General features: G+C 40.1%; 1 protein-coding gene, 1 long non-coding RNA gene and 3 other non-coding genes across 5 annotated transcripts; 1 reads left to right on the top strand and 4 right to left on the bottom strand.

The window, feature by feature from the left end:
• Nucleotides 1-1103: 1103 nt before the first annotated feature.
• LOC109193558 lies at nt 1104-25761 on the bottom strand. Its single transcript, XR_002056305.1, has 3 exons — nt 25681-25761; nt 17357-17361; nt 1104-1114 (listed from the first exon to the last, which is right to left on the bottom strand). It is a non-coding gene; the product is annotated as an uncharacterized LOC109193558 (long non-coding RNA).
• On the bottom strand, nt 8321-8393 carry TRNAK-CUU. Its single transcript has one exon. It is a non-coding gene; the product is annotated as a tRNA-Lys (tRNA).
• On the top strand, nt 18708-21133 carry LOC109193557 (protein DCL, chloroplastic-like). The gene is made up of 2 exons (XM_019344410.1): nt 18708-19133; nt 20426-21133. Exons 1-2 carry the CDS (start codon nt 18780-18782, stop codon nt 20786-20788), a joined length of 717 nt encoding a protein of 238 aa, XP_019199955.1. The 5' UTR covers nt 18708-18779; the 3' UTR covers nt 20789-21133.
• Nucleotides 23684-23756, bottom strand: TRNAK-UUU. Its single transcript has one exon. It is a non-coding gene; the product is annotated as a tRNA-Lys (tRNA).
• TRNAK-CUU lies at nt 25369-25441 on the bottom strand. The gene has a single exon. It is a non-coding gene; the product is annotated as a tRNA-Lys (tRNA).
• Nucleotides 25762-26275: the final 514 nt, after the last annotated feature.

Genomic DNA, 26275 nt, shown 5'->3' with positions numbered 1-26275 from the left:
TATTTCTAATAAAATATGAAACATAATTAATAGACTAAAATTTTTGAATAAGAATATATTATAAATTATAAATATTTTATTAATATAATACTTATAAATATTTTTTCTTTTAACTATTAATTTTAAGTTTTTCTAGAATAACTTGAATACAGTGATATACAATAAGAAAATTTAGATTACATTGAATATATAATTCATAAAAAGTAAACTATTTTTTATAATATTTTTCATAACTAAATTATAAAATATATTTTATATAAATTAATTAATCAAGTTAAATAGTTTTTACAATACATAACTCATTATAAAGGTCACAAAATAACACATATTACAAATATAAAAAAAAAAAAGAAAAAACAAAAAAAAAAATTATAACTTGGAGGTTTGGATGAGTGAACGAAACTTATTCATTTTTAACTAAATATCAAAGATTCGATTCTTGATTTTGAATGTGGAGCATGACCTTAGGAGATTATTCAGTGTGTTCCTAAAACTTGATTTCAAAATTTATTAAAGGTGTAAGGTGTAACCATGAGGTTTATTTTACCCATGTACCAAATAGAAAATATAGAAAATGTTAAAATGTATAATATAATAATAACAATCGACCTAGTGGCTATTTTTTTCTCTCTAGGGTTTGCTAGAGTTTTCTCCTCCCCTAGGGTTTGCTAGGTTTCCGACGGTTTCCTACGTTTTTTTCAGTGATCATCACTGTTTGGCGACGCTAATGAGTACGCTGAGTTGGAACTGCCGTGGCTTGGGTAATCCACGGACAGTTCGAGAGGTGGTGGACATGGTGTCCAAAAAACAACCCGACTTTGTATTTCTAATAGAAACTAAGGTAGCGCGAGATCATGCTGAGCGTCTTCGTGTTACGATCGGTTTCGAAGGCTTATTTTATGTTGACAATGATGGTTTGAGTGGTGGATTAGCGTTATTGTGGAAGAAGAATAATACGGCGAGACTCCTTAGTTACTCAAGGAACTACGTTGATATTGAGGTAACTATGACAGGTAATCCGGCCTGGAGAATGACGTGTTACTATGGTTATTCGGACCGTAATAGGCGTGCTGAATCATGGGATTTGTTGAGAATGTTGGCGGCAAAATCGAATCTCCCGTGGGTGGTGGTGGGGGATTTTAATGATTTGCTATACCAGTATGAGAAGAGAGGGGGAAATCCACATCCGAATAGCCTTCTTCGAGGTTTTGGGGAGACGATTGAGGATTGTGGATTGGCCCAGTTGCCAATGATTGGATACCCATATACCTGGGAGAAGGGGAAAGGGACTGCAAACTGGATTGAGGAGAGACTTGATAAGGTCCTAGTAACGAACGAGTGGCGCAATATAATTCCCCATGTAAAGGTTATGAATTTGAGAACCAGGAAGTCAGATCATTCAGCCATTTTTTTCACAGTTCAGGAGGAGGTAGGGAGGGATGGGGTTAGAAGAAGGGGTTTTAGGTTTGAGATGGCATGGTTATATGATGAGGGATGTAGGGGTGTGGTGGAGCAGGCGTGGCAGGAAGGGAGAGGGCAGGGTTTACAGGGTTGTGTTCAATACTGTGGAAACCGGTTAACACGATGGGGTGGGGATCGGTTCCATAAGTATGGGAAACAGATTGTGCAGCTGAAACGGGATCAACAACGTTTGAGAGGATGCACTGACTCGGCCTCTCTTGTCGAGTTTCAGCGAATAGAGCAACTTCTGAGTCGCACTGAGGCCCAGGAGGATGCATACTGGAGGCAGAGAGCCAAGCAGCACTGGCTCAAGGAAGCTGACGCCAATACCAAATTCTTTCACAGGTATGCCTCTCACCGAAAGAAAAAGAATACTTTACTTAGATTAATGAATGACAATGGGGATTGGTTGGAGGGGGATCCCATGAGAGATATCATTCTGGACTATTTTAAGAATATTTTCAGCTCTGGGGGTCCGGGAACTGGAGATGATTTTTTTGGGGGGATAGAACCCAGGGTATCACAGGCGCAGAATGACTCACTATTACGGCCATTTAATCTGGAGGAAGTAAAGGATGCATTGTTTGCAATGTATCCGGATAAAGCACCGGGACCGGATGGAATGAATCCGGGTTTTTATCAGCATTTCTGGGATGTGGTAGGAGGGGATGTTGCGAGTTTTGTGCTAAACTGTCTTGAATCAGGTGACCTCCCGTCTGGCTTGAATGAGACAGATATTGTGTTGATCCCTAAAAAGAGTAATCCAGAGTTAGTAACTGATTTGCGCCCTATAGCACTTAGCAATGTCATTTACAGAATAATAGCTAAAATGATGGCTAATAGAATGAAGCCTTTGATGGAAGGAATAATATCTGAGACACAGAGTGCTTTTATCCCAGATAGATTGATAACAGATAATATTCTATTAGCTGCAGAAGTGGGGCACTTTCTGAATCGAAAACAGTGTGGATTGAGGGGCTGGGGTGCACTTAAGCTGGATATGGCTAAGGCGTATGATCGAATGGAGTGGCCTTTTCTCCGTAATATGATGATGGCATTGGGTTTCCATGATAGATGAGTTGATTTGATTATGAAATGTGTGACCACAGTCTCCTATAGTATTCTGATAAATGGCTCAAGGAGTGACCCAATAATACCCACGCGTGGTTTGAGACAGGGAGACCCGCTATCCCCATATTTGTTTATTATCTGTGCAGAGGGACTCTCGTTGTTACTACAACAGGCTAACAGAGCGGGATTAATTCATGGATGTAGGGTAGCAAGAGGTGCCCCTCAGATTTCTCATTTGTTTTTTGCGGACGATAGCCTTTTATTCTTTAAGGCTAATGTGGAAGAGGCTAATGAGATAAAGAAATGCCTGACTGTATATGAGGATCTATCGGGACAGGTGGTTAACTACCACAAGTCGAGTATTTGTTATAGCAGGAATACGAGTAATGTGGATAGGGAAAGTGTGGCCCAAGTTTTGGGGGTGGAGCAGGCACCAAACTTTGGCAAGTACTTGGGTCTACCTTCGTTTGTTGGTAGGAATAAAAAGGCAGCTTTTGCATATATTGAGGATAAAATACGCCAAAGAATTGGGTCGTGGAATAAAAGGTTATTGTCTCAGGCAGGGAAAGAAATACTGTTGAAAAGTGTGGCACAATCTATGCCTACCTTCTCAATGAGTGTTTTTTTGCTACCTATATCAGTATGCACGGCTATAGAAAGAACGATGAATAGATATTGGTGGGGTTCTGGGACGGACAACCGAGTTCACTGGAAGGCTTGGGACAAGCTATGTGTTCCTAAGAAGTATGGTGGATTGGGTTTTAAGGACCTACGTGCATTTAATCTAGCTATGTTGGGGAAACAGGCATGGCGAATGCTCACTAAGCCTGATTCCTTAGTAGCTCGTGTTTACAAAAGCCGATATTTTCCCAGGGATACTTTCTTTGATGCGCAGGTAGGAAATAATCCCAGTTTTTGTTGGCGGAGTATAATGGCATCAAAGAGCATAATTTGTAGTGGGGTCAGACGAAGAATTGGGAATGGGGAAACTACATCTATATGGACCCATCCATGGTTACTGGATGACCAGGACCCTATGATACAAACAGAGATGCCTATACAGTTACGAGAGGCCAGAGTAGTGGGGCTAATAGATCAACAAACTGGTACATGGGATAATGAAATTTTAGCAGATTTATTTCAACCTACGGATTTCGAGAGAATTATGAGAGTACCTGTATCCCGGGATTATAATGATGCATGGTATTGGTACGGGGACCCGAGAGGATTATATTCTGTGAAAAGCGGGTACAGACGATTGGTGGGAGATTATGAGAATAATCAAGGCCCCTTTACTAATTGGTTAGCTTTATGGAGACTAAAAATTCCACCAAAGTGGAAAATGTTCCTCTGGAGAGCTATTTGTGATATTTTGCCTACAACTACGAACTTGCTTTTAAAGAGGGTGGAGGTGAACCCATATTGTGCTATGTGTGGGATATCACATGAGAATACAATGCATGCATTAGTCTTGTGTGATTTTGCAAGAAACATTTGGGATCAATCCAACCTTACAATCCCCAATATTGTCACGGATATTTTTCATGTTTGGTTTGGGGAACTTCTAAATATTTTAGATTCTGATGGAATGTTATATGCAGCATCAATTCTATACAATATTTAGAAAGCTCGAAATGGTGCAGTTTGGGAGGCGTTTTTACCACGCCCGGGGTCCCTACTCAGAGCCGCAGCGGCAGCCAAGACCGCATGGACTCAGTCCCGCCCAGCCGTGGCTGCCACTGCCACTGCTACGCTGCCGACAGAAAACCGCCACGCTGCCCAGGCGAGTCCCACCGCCGGCCGCGGTGCTGCCGACGCCGCCGGATCCTCTGTGCCGCCAGTGAGAAGATGCAGGGTCGATGCGGGATATCTACACGAGACAGGGAATGCAACTGTAGGGGCCGTTTTATTAGATGGAGATGGAGCCTATATCTCGGCACTAACCGCGCCGCTACCGGCCTGTACGTCACCACTTATGGCTGAGGCTTTGGCGTGTAAGGAAGTTTTATCATGGCTAAAGGATCGAGGTGAACAGAATATTGAGATCTACATGGATTGTTTGACACTATAACGCTACCTTACATCATCAACCACTGCGTTTCGCTCTTACGTTGGCTATGCCATTGATAGCTGCAGACAAATTGCCGTTTATTTTCACTCATGTTCTTTTAATTATATTTCTAGATCGGACAATTATTTAGCTCATGCTTTAGCCACTACGGCTTATCAGCAACCTGATACTATGTACTGGGATACTCACCCACCAGACATTATTTCAGCATTTTTCTAATGAAGCACCGCAGAAAATTTTCAAAAAAAAAAAGTATAATATAATAATATAATTAGACTTCATATATTTGGTTAAGCATCTATTTTTATAGCAAATAAAATTAAAATTTTGTAGGGTTATTATAGTCCATAATCATGTACATGTTTAGATATATTTTGGAGAAGGTTTACATAATTAAAATTCATTTATTTTTAATTATATTTCATATATATTATATTTCTAAAGAATAATAATTAAGAGAATTATATTTAGAAATTTAAAAATATATAAATTTTAAATTCTGTAGTAGTAAATTTAAATTCTAATATGATGTATTTTATTATATGCATGGTTGTATAATACATTGTATACGCATATACTATTTATTAATATGTTTTTAAGCTAATTCTATAATATAATTTTCCTAATTATAACTTATGTTCTAGATTTATAATTAAGATAATTAATTTAGAAATTTAAAAAATTAGTATTTTAATTTTGTATGAATAATATAGTACATAAGTATATGTATGTATTTAAGCAAATTTTTAAATATTTATGAATGCACATTTATATAATTTTATAATTTAATTTTCTTAATTATATTTTATATTTTATATTTTATTAATTATTTTTTTCATCAGAAGGAGGGGGTTACCCAGAGACAAACTAAGCCTACTGTCTTCTCATGTACGACACACCAAGCCGATCCCGACTGACATCTCTTTCAAGCTCGGGCGGTATCTCTTCGTGTACTCGCCAACCGATTGGGTGGTTAAGTGCCATCGATGCTAAAACATCAGCTGCCTTATTCTGCTCCCTGTACACATGGTGAAAAACTACCTCGTTTAGAAGCGCCACCTCCTGCTCACACCATCTCAAGATGTTGAAACTGCAATTTCTCCAAGCAAACTCGGTTCTCAAATTTTCTATTGTTTTCTTCGAATCGCTTTCGACCACGACTTTGGTGGCACCAAAGTCCCTCGCCATACGGAGTCCCTGAAGGACAGCCCACGCTTCAGCTTCATCTATCGAGCATCGTTCGATGTTATACGTAAAGCTCCGGCACCAGCTGCCATGCGAGTCCCGTAGTAGACCACCGCAGCCTGCGCGCCCGTCTCCTTTCCAACAACCATCAACGTTCAACTTGAGTCATCCATCCTCTGGTTTCTCCCATCGCACTTGAATTCTTCCAGTGTCGCCTCTTCCATTCTCGCCCATCTGGTTCGTCTTGAACGCCGTACTGACCTCCACGTCATACCGTCCGAGCCAAGTCAACTTTTGCTCAATCGGCATGTTCTGTGCTTCGAAGACCATAGCATTCCTCCAGCGCCAAATCCACCAAATTCTGGTACTAAAACGTTCCGGCCAGCCCTTCTCAAAGCCATGTTTAGGGTCGCCCTTGATATTTATCGATAGCCACGCATTCCAGTAAAGCCTCGCTGTATATTCCAGGGTGCGCCTACTCAGAGCTGCGTCCCACACTCCCTTCGCCGCTGGACACCTTCGGAATAGATGGTCGAGATCTTCCACCGTTCCTGCACACAAGCCACAGAAAGCATTAGTTGTTAAGTGTCTCCTTACTCTCTCGGCATTAGTCAAAATTCTCCCATGCTTCACAAGCCAAAGGAACGTGCACACCCATCCCGGAACGTGAAGTTTCCAAATGGCGCTCCAGTCACTGTCATTGTCTCTCGGCTCACTTCCCCCTACCATCTCGTAGGCAGTCGCGATCGAGAAGGTTCCTGTTTTGTCTGGTCCCCATCCAACAGCATCAGCCGCCCCCTCCATCAGGACGTAACTCGCCAGGCGCGCCAAAGTGTCCTGCGGCAGTAGCAAGTTGAGATGTTCCCATTTCCAGCCTGAGTTCGCGTCCCAATAGTCAGCAACATTCGCATACAGATCGGGCAGACTCAAGGGAACGCTGAGTTGCTCCCTTAAGGGCTCTGGTGTTAGCCATTTATCCATCCAAAACCTTGTTGTTTCCCCATTGCGTACGATACGTATGAGACCCTTCTCTAGAGTGTCTGTCGCCGCACATATGCCTCGCCAAGCGTTCGAAACTTTGCGCCTACCCAGTGTAGCCACCTGCCTCGTTCCCATACTACTGTATTTTGTGGAAAGGGTTCGAACCCATAAGCTGCTCGGTTCAGTTTCGATCCGCCACCCTAACTTCATCATGTATGCCGTGTTCAAATTGTGTAGCTGCCGGAGGCCCAAACCGCCTACATCCTTAGCCGTGGTTACGGTCTGCCAGTTTAACAGGTTCAGCATGTTCTTCCCATCCGTAGTATTGCCGCCCCAGATAAACTTCTGAATGCGCTTTTCCATTTCTAGGCAAATTCCTATTGGAAGTGCCACAGTTTGCATTGTGTAAGTCGGTATTGCATTCAAAACCGACTTTGCCAGAACAGCTCGCCCAGCAAAAGATAGAGTCTTGGACTTCCAACCTTCCAGCCGCGTAGAAATCCTATCAAGAAGGGCCGAGTAGGTATTACAAGTGACCCGTCCGTGTAGCGCTGGCACGCCCAAGTACCTGCCCAAGTCCGTGGTTTGCTCGATAGATAGTCTCTGAGTGATGGCCTCCGCTGTTCTTGTGTCAGTATTTTTCGAGAAAAACACCTGAGACTTGTTAAGGCTTATCTTCTGCCCCGACAGCGCACAGAACTTGTCTAAACATTTCTTGATGACATCCACCTGTGTTAAAGAAGCCTCCGAAAAAAGGATCATGTCATCTGCAAAAAAAAGGTGGGTTAGTGTTGGACCTGCAGTAGCTAACTTGATACCTTTCCAATTCGCTGCCTCCTCTTCTGAGATTATCAATTGACTGAGCCTCTCCATACACAGAACGAAAATGGCTGGGGACATGGCATCGCCCTGGCGAATTCCCCGTTGTGGACTAAAGGGGGGCAGGCGCTGCCCATTCCAGATGATGGACAACTGGGAAGTCTTAATGCAGCTCATCATCACTCTTCTCCATTGCTCGGCGAAACCGGCCTGCCCAAGCGTGTCGATGAAATCCCATGACAATCTGTCATAGGCCTTTTCGAGATCCAGCTTAATGGCCATAAGACCCTTGGCTCCCCTTTTCTCTTTCATTGTATGCATAACTTCTTGGAAGATCAAAATATTGTCCGTTATCTGTCTCCCGGGAACAAAGGAGCTCTGAAACGGTCCCACCAGCTTCGGGAATAGCATTTACAAATTAAAAAATTATTTAGGCGTTGATGTATTAAATTATTAACATTGCGTATTAAATTTGAGAGTGTATTTGATCATTTTCCTTAAATTTAATTATACTTCTTTTATTCTATAAAAATGACACTTATTTTCCTTAAATTTAATTATACTTCTTTTATTCTATAAGAATGACACTTTTTGCTCTACCAACTGAGCTAGACGGGCAAGTGTTTTCCAACAAATGTATCAACGGTTTGACACAGTTTCAAATAATTATGAATATGGTTCCACAGCATAACGACCCTATGTATTACTTAATGGACTCAATCCCTAATCATTTGCCCACCCTGGGGCTTGAACCCAAAACCACAAGGTTAAGAGCCTTGCGCTCTACCAACTGAGCTAAACAGGCAAGTGTTTTTCAATAAATGTATTGCTTATATGTGTATCTGACAACGGTTCGACACAGTTCCAAAATTGTTCATAATTATGAATAGACTCAATCCCTGATCATTCACCCACCGAGCTAGACGAGCAAGTATTTTTTAACAAATGTATGGGACTGTTCATAATTATGGAATTATATGTATGGGACTGTTCATAATTATGAATGATACAATTCCATAGCATAACAATTTAAGACTCAATCCCTGATCATTCGCCCACCTTAGGATTTGAACCTAGGACCACAAGATTAAAAGCCTTGCACTCTACCAACTAAGCTAGACAAACATATGTTTTTTAACAAAAGTATTGCTTATATGTATGGATGACAACGGTTCGATTTGAACTTAGCCGAACACTGCAGCAATCTAACCAAAACTGTAGGGGACGGCTCTGGTTACGATTCAGAATCTGAAAAAAATAAAATAAAATAATTGTCGAACCAAACCGATGCTAGAACCTGCCGCATATACTCAACTTTTATCAGTTTGGCCGTCAAGAAATGACCGACGACCAAATACACGGTCGCATCATCATCCGGAGCTAGCTAGTACGCCTCGTCGGCCTCGACGCCTTCTTCCTCATCCTCGAGGACCATATCGGCCCATCTCTCCGTCAATGTTGCCACACCATCATCACGTCGCTGTTGTGTTGAACTAGCTATCGTCTTCGTCGTCAAAATCTGCCTCCGTAGCCTAGTCACCGATTGGAAAAAGAAAACCCTAGAAGGGAGAGAAGTAGAGAAAACCCTAGAAAGGAGAGAAGAAGCCCTGGAAAATATCTATCTACTATACTAATAAGAGCCCAAGAGAGTTAGACCTATGGTTAAGTATCTATTTTAATATGTAATAAAATTCGAATTTTGTATGGTTATTATAATCCATAATCATGTACATGTTTAGATATTTATGAAGAAAATTTACATAATTAAAATTCATTTATTCTTAATTATACTCCATATTTCATATATACAGAGTATTATATTTCTAACAATATAAATAATAATTAAGAGAATTGTATTTAGAAATTAAAAAATATATAAATTTTAAATTTTGTATTAATTAATAAATTTAAACTCTAATATGATGCATTTCAATATATGCATGGTTGTATAATACATTGTATATGCATATATTGTTTATTAATATGTTTTTAAGCTAATTCTATAATATAATTTTTCTAATTATAACTTATGTTCTAGATTTATAATTAAGATAATTACATTTAGAAATTTAAAAAATTAGTATTTTAATTTTGTATGAATAATATAGTACGTAAGTATATGTATATGTTTAAGCCAAAAATTTAAATATTTATGAATGCACATTTATTTAATTTTATAAATTTATTTTCTTAATTATATTTCATATTTTATTAATTATAACTAAGAGAATAGCATTTACAAATTAAAAGCATTAAATTGACATGGTTACATGCTTGATTACAATTTTAAAAAATTTGAAAACTTAATTAACTTCTTGTATTAATTCTTTATTTATATATATATATATATATATATATATATATATATATATATATATATATATTTGAATGGAGGGGAAAACCCGAAGAGACACACTATTACAAATTGCTAGGTTGGCCATGCACATTGCGCCATCTGGGAATGCCCGAAAAGTCATCTTCTAATACTCCTCTGGCCAGGTCCGGAGCTTCTGAAAACACGTGAAGACCCACTGGGAGGTTACTAGAGAGTTTTGCTAGACAATCAGCTGCTCGATTTTGCTCTCGGAGTACTGCTACCACTTGCTGAACCTCCAACCTGCTAAGTTCCTTTTTGCAGGCCTCCAGTATGTTATGAGCCGCAATCCGTGGGGGGTTTGTTCCACGCATGTAGTTTACCACCTCGACTGAATCAGACTCGAAAATAGCTTTGGGAAAGCCTTTGTCAATGGTTAATTGGATACCTTTTAAAAGAGCCCAAGCTTCCGCTTCTAGGGGGAGCAATTTCCAATAGAGAAGGAGAAGCCTGCACACTATTCACCATTGTGGTTTCTGATCACTCCTCCGCTACTGGCTTTGTTGGAAGGTGTTACCGAGCCATCAACGTTGATCTTGACATATTCTTCTGGAGGCTTTTCCCAGCAGAGAAGTTTCTAGGAGGACGTATCGGATGCACTGAGGGACCTGCATGCTTTGGAGAAGGCCTTCTCGGTTTCTTCAACTTGTGCACGGATCCAGTTCACTTTATGGTAGAGTGGTTTGGCCGTGCCTTCGAAAATATATTCATTTCTCCACTTCCATATCCACCAACACGTTGTGGCGAACAGAGTGTTGGGTTTGTAGGGAGTCCGACCATTGCCTTCATCTGATATGCCTTTCTCTAACCATGTTAGGAACGAAAAGATAGCAAATCTGTCATATTGTGATGCTAATACCTCTTTCCATACCATGTCCACCGCAAGGCAACAACGAAGAACGTGCTCTGTGTCTTCTACCTTATCCGTGCACAGAGGGCATTTGTCATTGTCTGAAATCCCACGCTTAAATCTATTACTGTTAGTCATAATTTTATCATGGTTCGCAAGCCATAAGAATGTGCGAATACGATTTGGAAACCTTAAGCCTCCATACGCTATTCCATTAGCCACTGTCACTGTCTCAGCTGCGTTTGTGGTTAGGTCATAAGCAGAAGTAATGGAAAATTTCCCAGACAGCTCATTCTTCCAACTAATAGTGTCGCTCGTTTCCGAGTTGTCTAGAATGATAAATGCTGCCAATTTGTCACATATCTCAGGTGGTAGTACCGGTTCCAGTTGATTCCATTTCCAGCCAGAATTAATGTCCCAATAACTAGCAACTGACTTATTTAGATTGCCGGTTGGTATCAGATTTGTTGCAACCTCGATAAGGGGTTTGTTTTCCAACCAACATTCACGCCAAAATGCAGTGCTTTGGCCATTTCTTACTTGTTTCTTAATACCTTTTTGTAGGATAGGAACGGACTTGAGGATTCCTCTCCAGGCATTAGACATATTTCCTTTTGGTTTCCAAGACAAACAATCAGTAGAGGAGATATTGTATTTAGCTTTGAATATTTACGACCATAGACTGTCTTCATCTTGAATAAGCTTCCAACCTAGCTTGGCTAGGAATGCTTGGTTCATTGGCTCTAGTCTCTTGGTGCCCAGGCCGCCGCATGACTTATTCTGAGTAAGCACATCCCATCTCACAAGGTGGCATTTCCGATCTCCTACCCTGCTGCCCCATATGAAATCACGGATGAGCCTTTCAACACTGTTGACAACTCCGGAGGGTAGCAGGACAAACTGCATCGTGTAATATAGGACGGAAGAGAGTACGGATTGGGCCAGCGTGTACCTCCTAGCTAAAGATAAGGTTTTGGACTTCCAACCAGACAACCGGTCTTGAACTTTGTCGATGATTCCTGCAAAGGACTCAACTTTGACTCAACCATGCAATGAAGGGATGCCCAGATAGTTTCCCAAGTTCGCAACACTGGCTACTCCTGCAATCTCCTCAATACTTTGCTGCAATGATGTATCCGTGTTCTTCGAAAAAAATATGGAAGATTTGCTTAGGCTTATCTTTTGACCCGAGCTTGCGCAGAACCGATCCAAGCAGCTTCTCATCTCCATGGCTTGTTCTACTGACGCCTCTCCAAAGAGTACTAGGTCATCTGCAAAAAACAAATGGGAAACATTAGGAGCATACCTTGAAACTTTTATACCTTTCCAGCGCCCTTTTGAGACAGATTCCTGAATGATATGGCTCAGTCTCTCCATACACAGAACAAACAATAACAGTGAGATCGAGTCCCCTTGTCTTATTCCCCTTCCTAGCTTGAACCACTCGAATCTTTGGCCATTCCATATTAAGGCTAGACGCGAAGATGTAACGCAGTTCATGATGTTCCTTCTCCAACTTTGGTTTAGTCCGATTGTTAGGAGCGTGTCCTCGATAAAACTCCAATCAAACATATCATAGGCTTTTTCTAAGTCCACTTTCATGATAAACCAGCCGGAATTGCCTTTCTTGCTCTTCATTGAGTTAAGAACTTCTTGATACGTCAGAATATTGTCCACAATTTGCCTTCCCGGCACAAAGCTTGATTGGTGTGTACCGATAAGCTTCCTCGAGATGCTTTTGAGTCTAAGCGACATGACTTTGGTTAATAGCTTGTATGTCACATTGCATAGGCCAATCGGCCTTAGTTGTTTCACATTGTTTGGATTCGACACCTTAGGAATTAGTGAAATCAGCGTATCGTTGCAACCCGAGGGTAGGATACCATCTGCAAGAAATTTAGAAACAAACTTGGTCAGTGTCTCTCCCAGAATTGCCCAGGTCTTTTGGTAGAAGCCAGCAGTGTATCCATCTGGTCTGGGTGCCTTAGATGGTGACATCTCGAACAGGGCATGCTTCACATCCTCTTCGGTGATCGGAGTGTACACCTGTGCCCAGTCAAGATTACTCAAAATGGGAAAATTCACAGTTGAATTATTAAGATGAACTGCAGTAGGTCCTGCTGTAAAAAGGTTGAAAAAATATGTGCGAACGTGTTGAGTGGCTTGCTCCTCAGACGCGAATGGGTTTCCCTGATCATCCTTAAGCGATGTGATTTTTGTATGATTCCTTTTCACCGAAATCGCAGCATGATAGAACCTTGTGTTACGGTCCCCGGATGTAATCCAATTCTCTTTGGAACGTTGGAACCAAACGAGTTCCTCCTGGAACAATGTCTCCTCTAGTTCCAATCTTAGCTTCTTATCCAGTTTCGCTAGTGCCGGATTGAAACTAATGGATGATCTTTTCTGGATGCCCTCTAGCCTTGCCATGAGACGTTTCTTCCTATAGAAAATATTCCCAAAAGTCGATTTAGTCCAATCAGAAAATGCTTTTGTCATGGCCTCTCTATTTGCCTCCAAATCCAGCTCTTTGTCCCAAACAGAGCTCACCAGGCTGTTGAAACTAGCATGCGTTGTCCATGCTAAGTTGAACCTAAACCATCTCGGGCTGTTTCCAGGTATCAAACGGCACGTATATATGAGTAACGGAGCATGGTCCGAGCAAACAATTGGGAGGTGTTTAATCACTGTATCCGGGTAATTCATCTTCCACGCTATGTTGCCTAACGCGCGGTCGAGTCTAGCTCCTCTAAAAGCCTCCGAATCGTGGCCCCTCCTCCAGGTATATTTGGCTCCTTCGAATCCTAAATCCACCAAGCCTTCCCTGAAAATCCAGCGATTGAACGTGACACATCTACTAGTGGAGAAGCCTTCCTTGTTGCTAACCTCATCTTGGCAGGTAACAGAGTTGAAATCGCCAGCCACAAGTCATGGCTGGTTGTGATCTGGAAAATTATCTGTTAGATCCGAGAACAGGAGATGTCTGAGATGTTGGTTGGGACTGCCATACACCACCGAGAGGGTCCAAGGCATATCAGCTCTCTCACTAACCTGCAGAGATATGAACTGTGGGTGAGTATGCAAGACAGTTACATTCATACAAACTTTCCACATAACCCAAATTCCCCCAGAGAACCCCACGGCCTCCATTCTTACCCACTCATCAAACCCAAAACTAGAACAGATTTTATTAGCTTGATTCCCCGAGACCTTGGGTTCAAGCAAACATACAATTACCGGCTTATGCAAACGTAAGAAATTATTCAAGGTGCGCCTAAAAGAATTGGAGGCCGCGTCCTGACAATTCCAAACTAAAACAGACATAAAAAATAATGAAAAGGGAGTGATGGTCCCAAAAGAGGTAAGGTGAAAGTTTAGAGGGGGGGGGGGGGGGGTGAATAGACTTTCTCATTTTTCGCACAGCACAACAATTGCTAAGCCAGAGATAAACCAAAACTCTTAACTAGATCGTTAGAGTATGGTGCACAGCGGAAATAAATAAAAATAAAGTGTGTGTGAGATTGTGTGAGCAGTATATCTCGTGTAGAGCGAATATGTAAAGAGCAGTATGTAAAGAAAGCAGTAAAGAACACAAGACAATTATAGTGGTTCGCGAGGTGGTGTAATCCTCCTACTCCACTTGCTCTTATCTCCAAGAGCAATTCACTATATCTACCACTCCTTGGTTCCAAGATACAATGAATTTCCGTGATCTAGTGCTTTGATCACAAAGCCCGCACTAATCACGCCCAGTGACACCACACTGCTGCTTCGGGTTTCACGTTGCCGCGCTACTATCCCAGGATTTCACAACTCCGCGTTACTTTCCCCCCGTCTTCCACACTCCGGTAGAAACGTATCCCGTGATCTAGTGCTTTGATCACAAAGCCCGCACTAATCACGCCCAGTGCCTCCGACACTGCTGCTTCGGATCTCACAGCTTCGTGCTACTTTCCTCCCTTCTCTTGTTTTGCTCCAAAACAAGTGTTGTCTTGCTTCCAACTTCTGAGACTCTGTAGATGATCTTCAATGATGCGCAGGTCTCTTTGATGAAGATAAACACTCTGGAATGATAGCTCTGAGTGTTTTCTCTCTTTGAATGTATCAAGTAAAGCACTTGATATTTTTGCTCTGCTTTTTGAACTCTCTGAATATTTTCTTTGAAGCTCTCTGAGTTCTTTTTCTTTTCTCACTTCTCACTTGAAGATTTTTGGTATGCTCTGTACCAAAATGATATTTTTGCTCTATGCTCTTTTAAGCTTAATTGCTCTATTCGATCTCCTTGATGTATTTTCTGCTCTCTTGTTGGTGAGTTCGTTATCTTCAAGTCTTCATATCTTCATCATTTTATAGCTGGTAATGAGAATCTGTCCGTTGGAAAGAGACGCTCTCATTTTTGAAATCTTGTATCTTTTTGTCAGAGATCTTATCTTATCTTCTGCAAAGATGTCAGAAAGGATAAGCTAGCCGTTTGATGGATCTTCATCTCCATGTAAATAAGCTCCCAAACTTCATCTGATATTCCTCTAGTTTAACGTTGAGTGGGAATATCTGGGTCTCTGTTTTGGTGTAGAATGGCTTCTTTGATCAGCTCTGAAGTGGTCTTTGTATCTTTGGGATTCAAAAAAATATTCATTAATTTAATCCCATACTAGTTAGACTAGTATTTTTCCTTGTGAGAATATTTTCACTGTAACAGCACGTTTGGTTCACGGAATGAATTTTGAGGTAATAGTAATGCTATTCCATAAGGAATGGAATAGGCCAGGAATAGAATAAGAATTATATTCTATTGTTTGGTTCGCATAAGGAATAGACTTTAGGAATTATATTACAGTGTTTGGTTGATTTAAGGAATAGAAATGAAATATGTTTTAAAAGACATAAATACCCTTATAAAAATATGTGATGGTGGTGGTGGTGGCGGTGGTGGTGGGGTGGTAGTGGTGGTTGTGGTGGCGATGGTGGTGGCGGTGGTGGTGGTGGTGCTGGGGTGGTAGTGGTGGTGGTGGCGGTGGCAGTGGTGGGGGCGGCGGTGGTGGTGGGGGCGGCGACGGTTTTGGCGATGGTGGTGGTGGTGGCAGTGGTGATGGTGCTGTGGTGGCAGTGGTGGTGGGGGCGGCGATAGTTGTGGCGGTGGTGGTGGTGGTGGCGGCGGTGGTAGTTCTGGTGGCGGTGGTGGTGGTGGTGGCGGCGGCGGCGACAATGGTGGTGGTGGTAGTGGTGATGGTGGTGGTGGCGGTGGTGGTGGTGGGGCAGCGGCGACGATGGTGGTGGCGGTGGTGGTGCTAGGGTGGTAGTGGTGGTGGTGGCGGTGGCAGTGGTGGGGGCGATGGTGGTGGTGGGGGCGGTGACGGTTGTGGCGATAGTGGTGGTGGCGGCGGCGGTGGCGATGGTGGTGGTGGCGGCGACGACGACGGTGGTGGTGAAATAGGATAAATTTATATATAGGATAAAAAAATTAGGTTAAAGAAAGGGGTAAAAAAGGAAATAGATTCTAAAATCTATTCCTGAGCGTTCAGTAATAGGCTAATACCAGGGGGGCTCCTAGTAATAGCTATTACCTTATTTGAGGTAATAGGCTATTACTAGGAATATTATTCCTGGTAATAGAAATGGTTACCAAACAAAGGAATAGACCTATTACTGGGAATGCTATGCCATTCCCGGCCTATTCCGTGAACCAAACGGGCCATAAGTTCTTCTTCTTCTTCTTCATTCTCACGTCTGGGTGTTCTCAGACTTCAAATTGGTTTTGAACTTCCACCCAATTTGAATTTCTCCTTTGCAATGGACACCCAATTTCAATTGGCTTGTAATTGGCACCCAATTTGAATTTCTCCATTGTAATTGGCTCCCAATTGACTTTGACTTGCAATTGGCTTGGGCTTCTCCTGGTGCTTTCAATTGCTTCCCAATCTGGTATTGAATTTCATCTCAATTCAATTTGATCTCCATGTCTTCTTTGAATTGGTCCTCAATTTGAATTTTTTCATCTCAATTCAATTTGATCTCCATGTCTTCTTTGAATTGGTCCTCAATTTAGAATTGGTCCTCAATTTGAATTTGCATCCCATATTGGTCCTCAATTTAGAATTGGTCCTCAATTTGAATTTTCATCCCATACTACAATTCTACATTGGCTCCCATCTTGGAATATCTTGAATTGATTCCCATTGGCTCCCATCTTGAATTAATTCCCATGTGAAACTTGCTCCCAATTTCAATTGCTTCGAACTAGCTCCCAATTTCAATTGCTATGAAATCGGCTCCCAATTCCAATTGCATCTCAATTGCCACCCAAGTAAGTGAAATCCGCTCCCAATTCCATCTCAATTGCCACCCAAGTAAGTGAAATCCGATCCCAATTCCTTTGAATTGGCTCAAGCCGCCCAAAGCCATTGCTTCCCAAATTCCACTTGTAATTGCATAGTTGCCGTTTCAGCTCTTGGTCGCGTGCCGTTTCAGCTTCGTTTAAGCCATCCAAAGTTGCAAACCTTGATTGCATAGTTGCATCATAAAACACAGATTGGTTAGTATTCACTGGAACTTGTTGTCTGGCTCTGGGTTGGTTTGCGGTATGGCGGTTGTGATTTCTGCCACTGTTGCGGCTGTCCCTCCGTGTCACCAGCATCCATGGCCCATATTTCTCCGTCGGCTTAGAGTTGGGGGCAACATTTCGCTCGGTTGTGGCAGCATCTCCCCCGTCTTCCATAGCTTGTCTTTCCTCAACATCCTTACCACAAGTTTCTTGACGGTGACCATAGATGCCGCACTTGAAGCACACGAGGTGGATACCTTCATACTCTATAGGCCAATCCACCCCATGTAACACAAACTTAGACACCAGAGGCTTCATAATGTCCACCTCCACACACACTCTAGCGAATTTCCCTTTAGATGCTACGCTTGTGGTGGTGTCAATTTTGACCGGCCGGCCAATCGTCTTTCCCATCTTTTTCAGAAAGTCATCGTCGAAATATTCAATTGGTATGGCCGGAAAACGAATCCACGCAAGGACCTTGCTTGTCTTTCTATTTCTTGTGTCAAACTTAGGCTCCCATTCTTGGACTGTGACATAGTGGTCAAGGACCATCCATGGTCCGCCGAGTTTCACGTTATCGTAGTCTTTAATGGATTCGAATTTCGCAATATAATAGTCGTTGTTGAGAGCAATTAATTCGAACCCAGACTCTGTTTTCCACAATCTAGTCAGACGCTGTAGAAGGTAAGAATAGATCACCGTTTTGCCCAGAAGGTGAAGAATAAGGGAACGCCGCCAAGGACGAAGTAGCCGTTCTTTCTCTTCTTTCGTCACTCTGATCACCGAGAATCCTTCAGCGCTCACCTCATTCTCCATACCTTCGTCATCTGAAGCCTCTTCTTCAGGGATGTCCATTTCATTTGCCTGACTCAGTCTAGATCGGCCCCATGCAATATGCGGTGTGACACCGGGAGTCCCCCACTGGTTCGAATCCAGTGATCTTGATTCCTCCGCCATCGGAGTTCCGCGAGATTCCGATTCCGGTGTTGGCGAGACCACCGCTTCCAACTCCGTCCGTCCCTTTTTTGATCTTCTGGTGCTTCTCTCAAGCAGGTCTTGGTCTTCCGGTGAACGGTGAGTCACCGATGGGCATGCTCCTTCAGTAATGTTCATCGGAGAGTTCTCCATTCACAGTTCTTGACTTTCTTGGAGGAGACCATGATATCTCACTTTTAAAAATGAAAAGATATATCAAAAAAAAAAAAATCTATTCTTAATTTCAAATAATCTAACTTGTCGTATTAAATTTAAGAGTGTATTTGATCATTTTCTTAAATTTAATTATACTTCTTTTATTATTCTAAAAAAATTGAAAAGCCCAACACGTCAAATTCGGGTAGAAAACCCCGCTCTTTAAAAACGGTTTGTATAGCCAGAAGTAGCAAAGTAGGGCTTATCAAACCTCAGTTTTCACAGCGTAGCCATGTCAGAATCTGCACCGGAAGTCGCCAAACCCTTATCCGAGGACATGGATATTGAATCCAACGTCGCTGAGGACTCTGGGACTGAGAACGGCGGCGCAAAGCGGCCGAGGGAGGAGGGAGGCGAGCCGGAGAACGGTGACAATGGTGACGCCTCGAAGAAAGTAAGGGTCGATAAGTCTGTTGAAGAACAAAGGCTGGAAATTTTGGAAGGAAGCCAAGTTGGGGAGGGAAAGAAGGATGATAAATCGGGTCCGGTTACTCTGGGTCCGAAAAGCTTTGGGTCGTCGGTAGAGATGTTTGAATACTGCTACAAATTACTTCATCACTGGGCTCCTAATCTCGACATCAACGAGGTAGGAAAGGTTCCATCTTTAAAATACATTATTGTCAATTCGGAGTATTGTCTTATCTCTGAAACAAGTTAGTTTTTGGCTTATTTTGCATGTGTGTTTGTGAAAAGAATTGATCTTTATAGTCAATTTTGGGTATCTTTTTAGAAGATGAATTTTTAAATATTTTGTAATCTCTTGCAGATGTTTATTTTTCCACAGTTATTTAAAAAAAAAAAAAAAAATTGGCATATTAAATGTAATGGATTTTGTTTTTGGCTTATTTCTTATAAGAATTTTGTAAAAAGAGTTGATATTAGAATGCTTTTAAGGCTTCTTGTTAAAAGATGAAATTTTGAATGATTAGCTGCATATTGGCAATTAGGCATTACTTTGTTGCAACTAGTTTAGCTGATTATTGTTTTAGCCTATTATATCTGCTTGACTGTTCCATGCTCTGTTTCACTTTGAAATAAACTATATTTTAGAACCTATGTCTTTCTAAAGGTTTAGGCCCTATTTGTTAACATAGTTAACTTATTAGCCAATTTTTGCTTATTTGACCATTATTAGCTGCTTGACTTGGTTAAATAATCGATATGAGTGTTTGATTAATTAGCTTTTTGTAACAGCTTATTGTTTCAAAATGCTAAAATTCAAAAAGCTTCTCAAAGTAGCTCTTTTTCTATCAGCTTTTTGAGAAAGTTATTTTGCATGTAATCAACTATCAGCTACTTTTCTACAATCAGCTAATGATATCAACTAATCAAACCCACTAACCTAATCAGCTAACAACTATTTACCAAACACTCCCTTAGTTTTGGCCTAACCTGCATGATTGAGTTTAGTACCGGTAATGCAATGTATGATATGGCTGTGAGAGAAGTGAATCCTTTTGTAGAGGACAATGACATTGGGGCAATGAATTGTTGATCTCTCAGCTTTATTACCTTTTCATTCCCTGAATTCCCTCACCCCTAGCATTTTTCTAATGTAGTTCCATATTTTTGGTAAGTTAATGCTGATAACTATTATTTCTGGACTACACTGTTGATATCCTCTTTACATCGGTATCAGTTGGTGAATCATTTTCTGTCTTCATAATCATATCTGGTCTTTAGTTATAGAGTTGCTGCAATTATCGTTTTTGAGTGTATTCTATTGTTACAATCTTTGGTCCTGTTTAAATTCCATATATGTTAAAAGGTGGTGGTACATAGTTTCCGGATATTAGTGATGTTTAACTTTTTCAATACTTTTCTTGATGTATTTGACGATTGTATTGATAGTTTGACTCATGGTGGTGTTAATTGCAGTACGAACATATGGTTTTGCTGGAGCTGATTAAGAAGGGTCATGCAGATCCACAGAAAAAAATAGGCCAGGGAATTGGTGCATTTCAAGTTCGAAACCACCCTATATTTAAAAGTCGCTGCTTCTTCATCGTAAGGGTGGATGGGTCCGCTGATGACTTCAGCTTCAGGAAGTGCGTGGATCGTATCCTTCCCTTGCCGGAGAGCATGCAAATAAAGCATAATGCTAATAAGGCCTTAAGGGAGGGCGGCAGCAAAGGCGGAAGAGGTGGAGGTCATGGCGGTGGAAAAGGCGGTAGAGGTGGAGGTCATGGCCGTGGTAGAGGTGGAGGTCATGGGCGTGGTAGAGGAAAGTCGAGAAACTGAGTGAGGTTCTGTGTTCGTGTTCGTGTTCAAATGAATTTTCAAGCATACATTTGGAAGAAGGAAGGATGCTTGCTAGCTTTATAGTATAATCCAGATTTTTTCTACCCCTTTTTCACCTTTCTCCTCTGATCTAGTTTTAGAATTGTCTTCTCCAAATTAATTGACTGTTACTATAGCCTCTTTGTTTTGGTTTTGTTTTCTTAAAAATCTCTTGTTACCTTTTTTTGGTGGATGGAAGTATAAAGTATTGATGTTATGAGAAAATGGGAGAAGACAAAACTTAACTTATATTCTTAAATGTATAGTATTTTGACATTATGCACAGTGCCCTTTTTCGTTGCAAAATGATGACAATGCAGTGAACTTGTTTTGCAATTAGCGGTTAGCTAACATGGTACATATTCAGGCAAGATTAGTTGGTCAAAAGAATTGTTTTACCTTCTTTGTGATCTTTGTATACAATACGTTTAAGAAAAGACCAACTTTGAATGGGATAAAATGAAACATAAAAACAAGGTAGATTAAATGAGAAGTAGGTGAGATTTTTATATACTATGTAATTGATTAACTTTATTTGACTATTATGTTCAATTATTATTAACGACTTATATTTATTCTTTTTATTTTTTACTTTTAGAATGACTTATGTTTATTCTAATTTTATTTAAATTGACATTTTTAATATTTAATTATTATTAACTACGGAGTATTAATCTATAATTATAATATTATTAATAATTAAAAAATTATAATTAATAATAATAATAATAACAACGAATAATAATTATAATATAATAAAATAAATAAATAAATAAATTATAAAAGTTATTTAAGAGTTAAAAAATTAGCACAATAGCCCTATATGTTATTTCACATACAATTAGCTAAAAGTAAATAATTAATTTACTAAATATTTTTCTATCTATACCAATTAATCCAATATCAACTAAACCAACTAATTCAATCAGTTATCAACTAATTGCCAAACACTACGTACTCACAAGACTGTGTTATTCAACTTTCAAAAACTATTTTAAATTCTTCCCATTTTAGTAAATTCCCCTTAATTGCAAACATGACTTGACCCCTTGTCCAAGTCAGCCCCCTTAGTATATTAGGATGCTGCAATTCTTCATTCCTTTGGACTCCGCAGTGTAAGAGAAGGTTTGAGAACTCAAACCCTTCCTTTTCTTTCACAGATACTTATAATTCTTCCTCATCTTGTATTTCTAGATTATCTCCTGCTTATTCGATTAATTCTTGCGTATTCTTGTATCAGGTATTCAATTCGCAGGCTTTGATTTCATTGCTGTCCTTTGCAATTTTCCCCAGGTAAATTCACGCCCATCCCCTTTTTTTCCTTTGAATTGATATGAATCAGTTCTCTAATGTATTACTTTATGCTATTTTGCCCTGTTTTATCATGTGTGGAGTGGATTTTCTTCAAGTTTGTTCCCAAACCCTTGAAGTTGTATATTAAAGAAAGCATTCATATTAAAGTACTGATGTAGGCACAAATTTAGCTTTGTCAACAATTAATTTTGCTCTAAGGAAACAACCCAATGCACAATACCATTTATTTTTTTTTGTCAGGTGTTTTGAGCAGACTCTAACTAACTGTAGGAAGCACCTTTAAACCTGTACAATACTCAGACTAATTCACGTTCACACCGGATCGGCCCAATTAAGGGGTAAAGTGCTGGCCAGGCTTTTTCATACGAGAGGGGATTCTAACTCCCGACCTCTCTTGAGGGGGACAAGAGTGCACGGCCACTCACGCCAACCAAGCTTGTTGCACAATAGCATTTATGAGAGAACATAATTATGTCAAAAAATTGAGCTCAAATCTGCTTTAGTAATCCTCCAATATTCCACTCTTAGAAGTCATGGAATATGAATTGGGTAACCTTTGTCGTGCTTAATCTTAGGTTACGTATCGATTTATTTTGTAATCAGAGTGAATGGCTACTGAAGGAGGTAAACCTGAGGCACAAACCTCAGCTGCAGCTGTTAATATGGCAACGGCTTCATGCCGGAAGAAGAAGTCTGAAAGTGCCACTTTTTTAGAAGATGTGAAAGATCATATTGACGAGTTCATACATGCTTCAATGGATGAACATAAAACGTGCTTCAAGAAAACTATCCAGAAGGTTTGTTTTGAATTGCTAATTTATGTGAGACTGTTGCTATAATTAATATTTGAATCTAGAACAGTTTTCCATTGTTATTGATCCTGGATAACAATTCCTCTCAGATGTTTGGAATGTCGAAAGTTGTTGCTGAAAGAAATGCGGAAGTGAAGGAGGTTGAAAGCAAACTTCCACTCCGGACAGTCATATCTGAATAGTAAATCCAGAGATGCAATTGCAAAAGAAAATCTTTAATAAAAGCATCAACTAAATCTTTTCTATATGTATAATGGTTTGTGAATTCTGTGTGAGTTTACTTGCTGCCTGTTCTTCAATTGAACACAAACTATCTGCTTGAGATTTGGCATATGCGTAAAACAATGGAGGAGTTATAAGTCTTGATATTGGAAAAGATTTGTCCTTAGAATAGAAATTTTAGAGATGGTTCTGGATATTAAATCTCATTGAAGCCAGAATTTCTGTTTGTAGTTATAGAAACAGAAATGAACCTAGGAACACAAGGTTAAGAGTTTCCATAGCATAATGATTGGTTATATGTATGGCAACATAACAATTGGAAACTCAAACCCTGAGGGTTGTATTGCTATGTATTGCTTAGGCAGGTTAAGAGCGAGGGTTGTATTGCTATGGCAGGTTAAGAGCCTTGCGCTCTACCAACTGAGCTAGACGAGCAAGTGTTTTTCAATAAATGTATTGCTTATACGGTTCTACAGCATAACAATTGTAAACTCAATCCCTAATCATTCGCCCACCCTGGGGCTTGAAGCCAGGACCACAAGGTTAAAAGCCTTGCGCTCTACCAACTGAGCTAGACAGGCAAGTGTCTTCCAACAAATGTATTGCTTATATGTATGGATGACAACGGTTCGACATAGTTCCAAAACTGTTTATAATTATGAATACAGTTCCATAGCATAATGATTGGAGACTCAATCCCGATCATTCGCCCACGCTGATACTTGAATCTAGGAACACAAGGTTAAGAGCCTTGCGCTCTACCAAGTGAGCTAGACGGGCAAGTGTTTTCCAACAAATGTATTGCTTATATGTATGGATGACAACGGTTCGACACAGTTCCAAAACTATTCATAATTATGAATACGTTTCCACAGCATAAGAATTGGAGGCTCAATTCCTAATCATAGGGCTTGAACCCAGGACCACAAGGTTAAGAGCCTTGCACTCTACCAACTGAGCTAAACAGGCAAGTGTTTTCCAACAAATGTATTGCTTATATATATGGATGACAACGGTATGACACAGTTCCAAAACTGTTCATAATTATGAATACGATTCCACAGCATAACGATTGGAGACTCAATACCTAATCATTCCTGCACCTTGGAGCTTGAACCCAAGACCAAAAGGTTAAGAGCTTTGCACTCTACCAACTGAGCTAAACGAGCAAGTGTTTTTCAACAAATGTATTGCTTATATGTATGGATGACAACGGTTCGACACAGTTCCAAAACTGTTCATAATTATGAATACGGTTCTACAGCATAACAATTTAAGATCAATCCTTGATCATTCACCCACCTTAGGGCATGAACCCAGGACCACAAGATTAAGAGCCTTGCGCTCTACCAACTGAGCTAGACGGGCAAGTGTTTTCCAATAAATGTATTGCTTATATGTATGGATGACAACGGTTCGACATAGTTCCAAAACTATAACGATTGGAGACTCAATCCTGATCATTCACCCACCCTAAGACTTGAACCTAGGAACACAAGGTTAAAAACCTTACGCTCTACCAACTAAGCTAGACAAACAACAAATGTATTGCTTATATGTATGGATGACAACATTTCGACACAGTTCCAAAACTATTCATAATTATGAATACGATTCCACAGCATAACGATTGGAGGCTTAATCCCTAATCATTCGACCAACTGAGCTAGACAGGCAAGTGTTTTCCAACAAATGTATCGCTTAATCCCTAATCATTCACCCACCCTAGGACTTAAACCCAAGACCACAAGGTTAAGAGCCTTGCGCTCTACCAACTGAGCTAGACGGACAAGTGTTTTCTAACAAATGTATTGCTTATATGTATGGATGACATGACAACAGTACGACACAGTTCCAAAACTGTTCATAATTATAGTTCCACAGCATAACGATTGGAGATTCAATACCTAATCATTCACCCACCCTGAGGCTTGAACCCAAAACCACAAGGTTAAGAGCCTTGCACTCTACCAACTGAGCTAGACAGGCAAGTGTTTTCCAACAAATGTATTGCTTATATGTATGGATGACAACAGTACGACACAGTTCCAAAACTGTTCATAATTACAGTTCCACAGCATAACGATTGGAGACTATGTATGGATGACAACGGTTCGACACAGTTCCAAACCTATTCATAATTATGAATACGGTTCTACAGCATAACAATTGGAAACTCAATCCCTGATCATTCGCCCACCCTGGGTCTTGAACCCAGAACCACAAGGTTAAGAGCCTTGCGCTCTACCAACTGAGCTAGACGGGAAAATGTTTTCCAACAAATGTATTGCTTATATGTATGGATGACAACGGTTCGATTTGAACTTAGCCGAATACTGTAGCAATCGAACCAAAACTGTTGGGGACGGCTCTGGTTACGATTTAGAATCTGAAAAAAAATAAAATAAAATAATTTTTGAATTTAGACTATTTTTAAAGTAAGAAATAGAATTTACAAAAATTATTAAATAAAAAAATTTTAAATCTGCGATTCAAAATCAAAACTAGAACCGAACCGATTTATCATTTACCAATAGTGTTTGATCATTTTCACATTTATTCTAATTCCACATATAAGTAGACATGACTGCGCTTCGGTTCCACTTCAAGGTTTCAATTTCGGTTTGAATCGCCAGTTCAAAATTTATTTATTTTTGTAAATTCTATTTCTTATTTTTAAAATAGTCTAAATTCAACAATTATTTTATTTTATTTTATTTTTTCAGGTTCTGAATAGTAACCAGAACCGTCCCTACAGTTTTGGTTCGATTGCTACAGTGTCCGGTTAAGTTCGAACCGAACCGTGATCATCTATACATATAAGTAATAATTTGTTTGATAAGAAAAATACATGAAATACTTATTTTTAAAGGTAAAAATGTCCATTTAACATAAAAGAGGGAAATACCGTCACTTTTAACACAATTGAAGGGACAAATGTGAATACATGAATAACTTAAGGGGGAAAATGCTATAAACATATAACACAGGAAAAAAAATGTTATTTTCTTTTTTACCAATAAATAGTAAGTAGGATAGATAAAATGAGGCAGATGGAGCATATAGTTTTTCTTTTGAATAACACTTTTGTTTTGTTATC

This window comes from Ipomoea nil, unplaced genomic scaffold, assembly GCF_001879475.1.
Source record: "Ipomoea nil cultivar Tokyo-kokei standard unplaced genomic scaffold, Asagao_1.1 scaffold1895, whole genome shotgun sequence".
NCBI classification, from domain to species: domain Eukaryota; kingdom Viridiplantae; phylum Streptophyta; class Magnoliopsida; order Solanales; family Convolvulaceae; genus Ipomoea; species Ipomoea nil.
The sequence above is the reverse complement of the archived record's forward strand: the minus strand, read 5'-3'. Positions and strand labels throughout refer to the sequence as shown.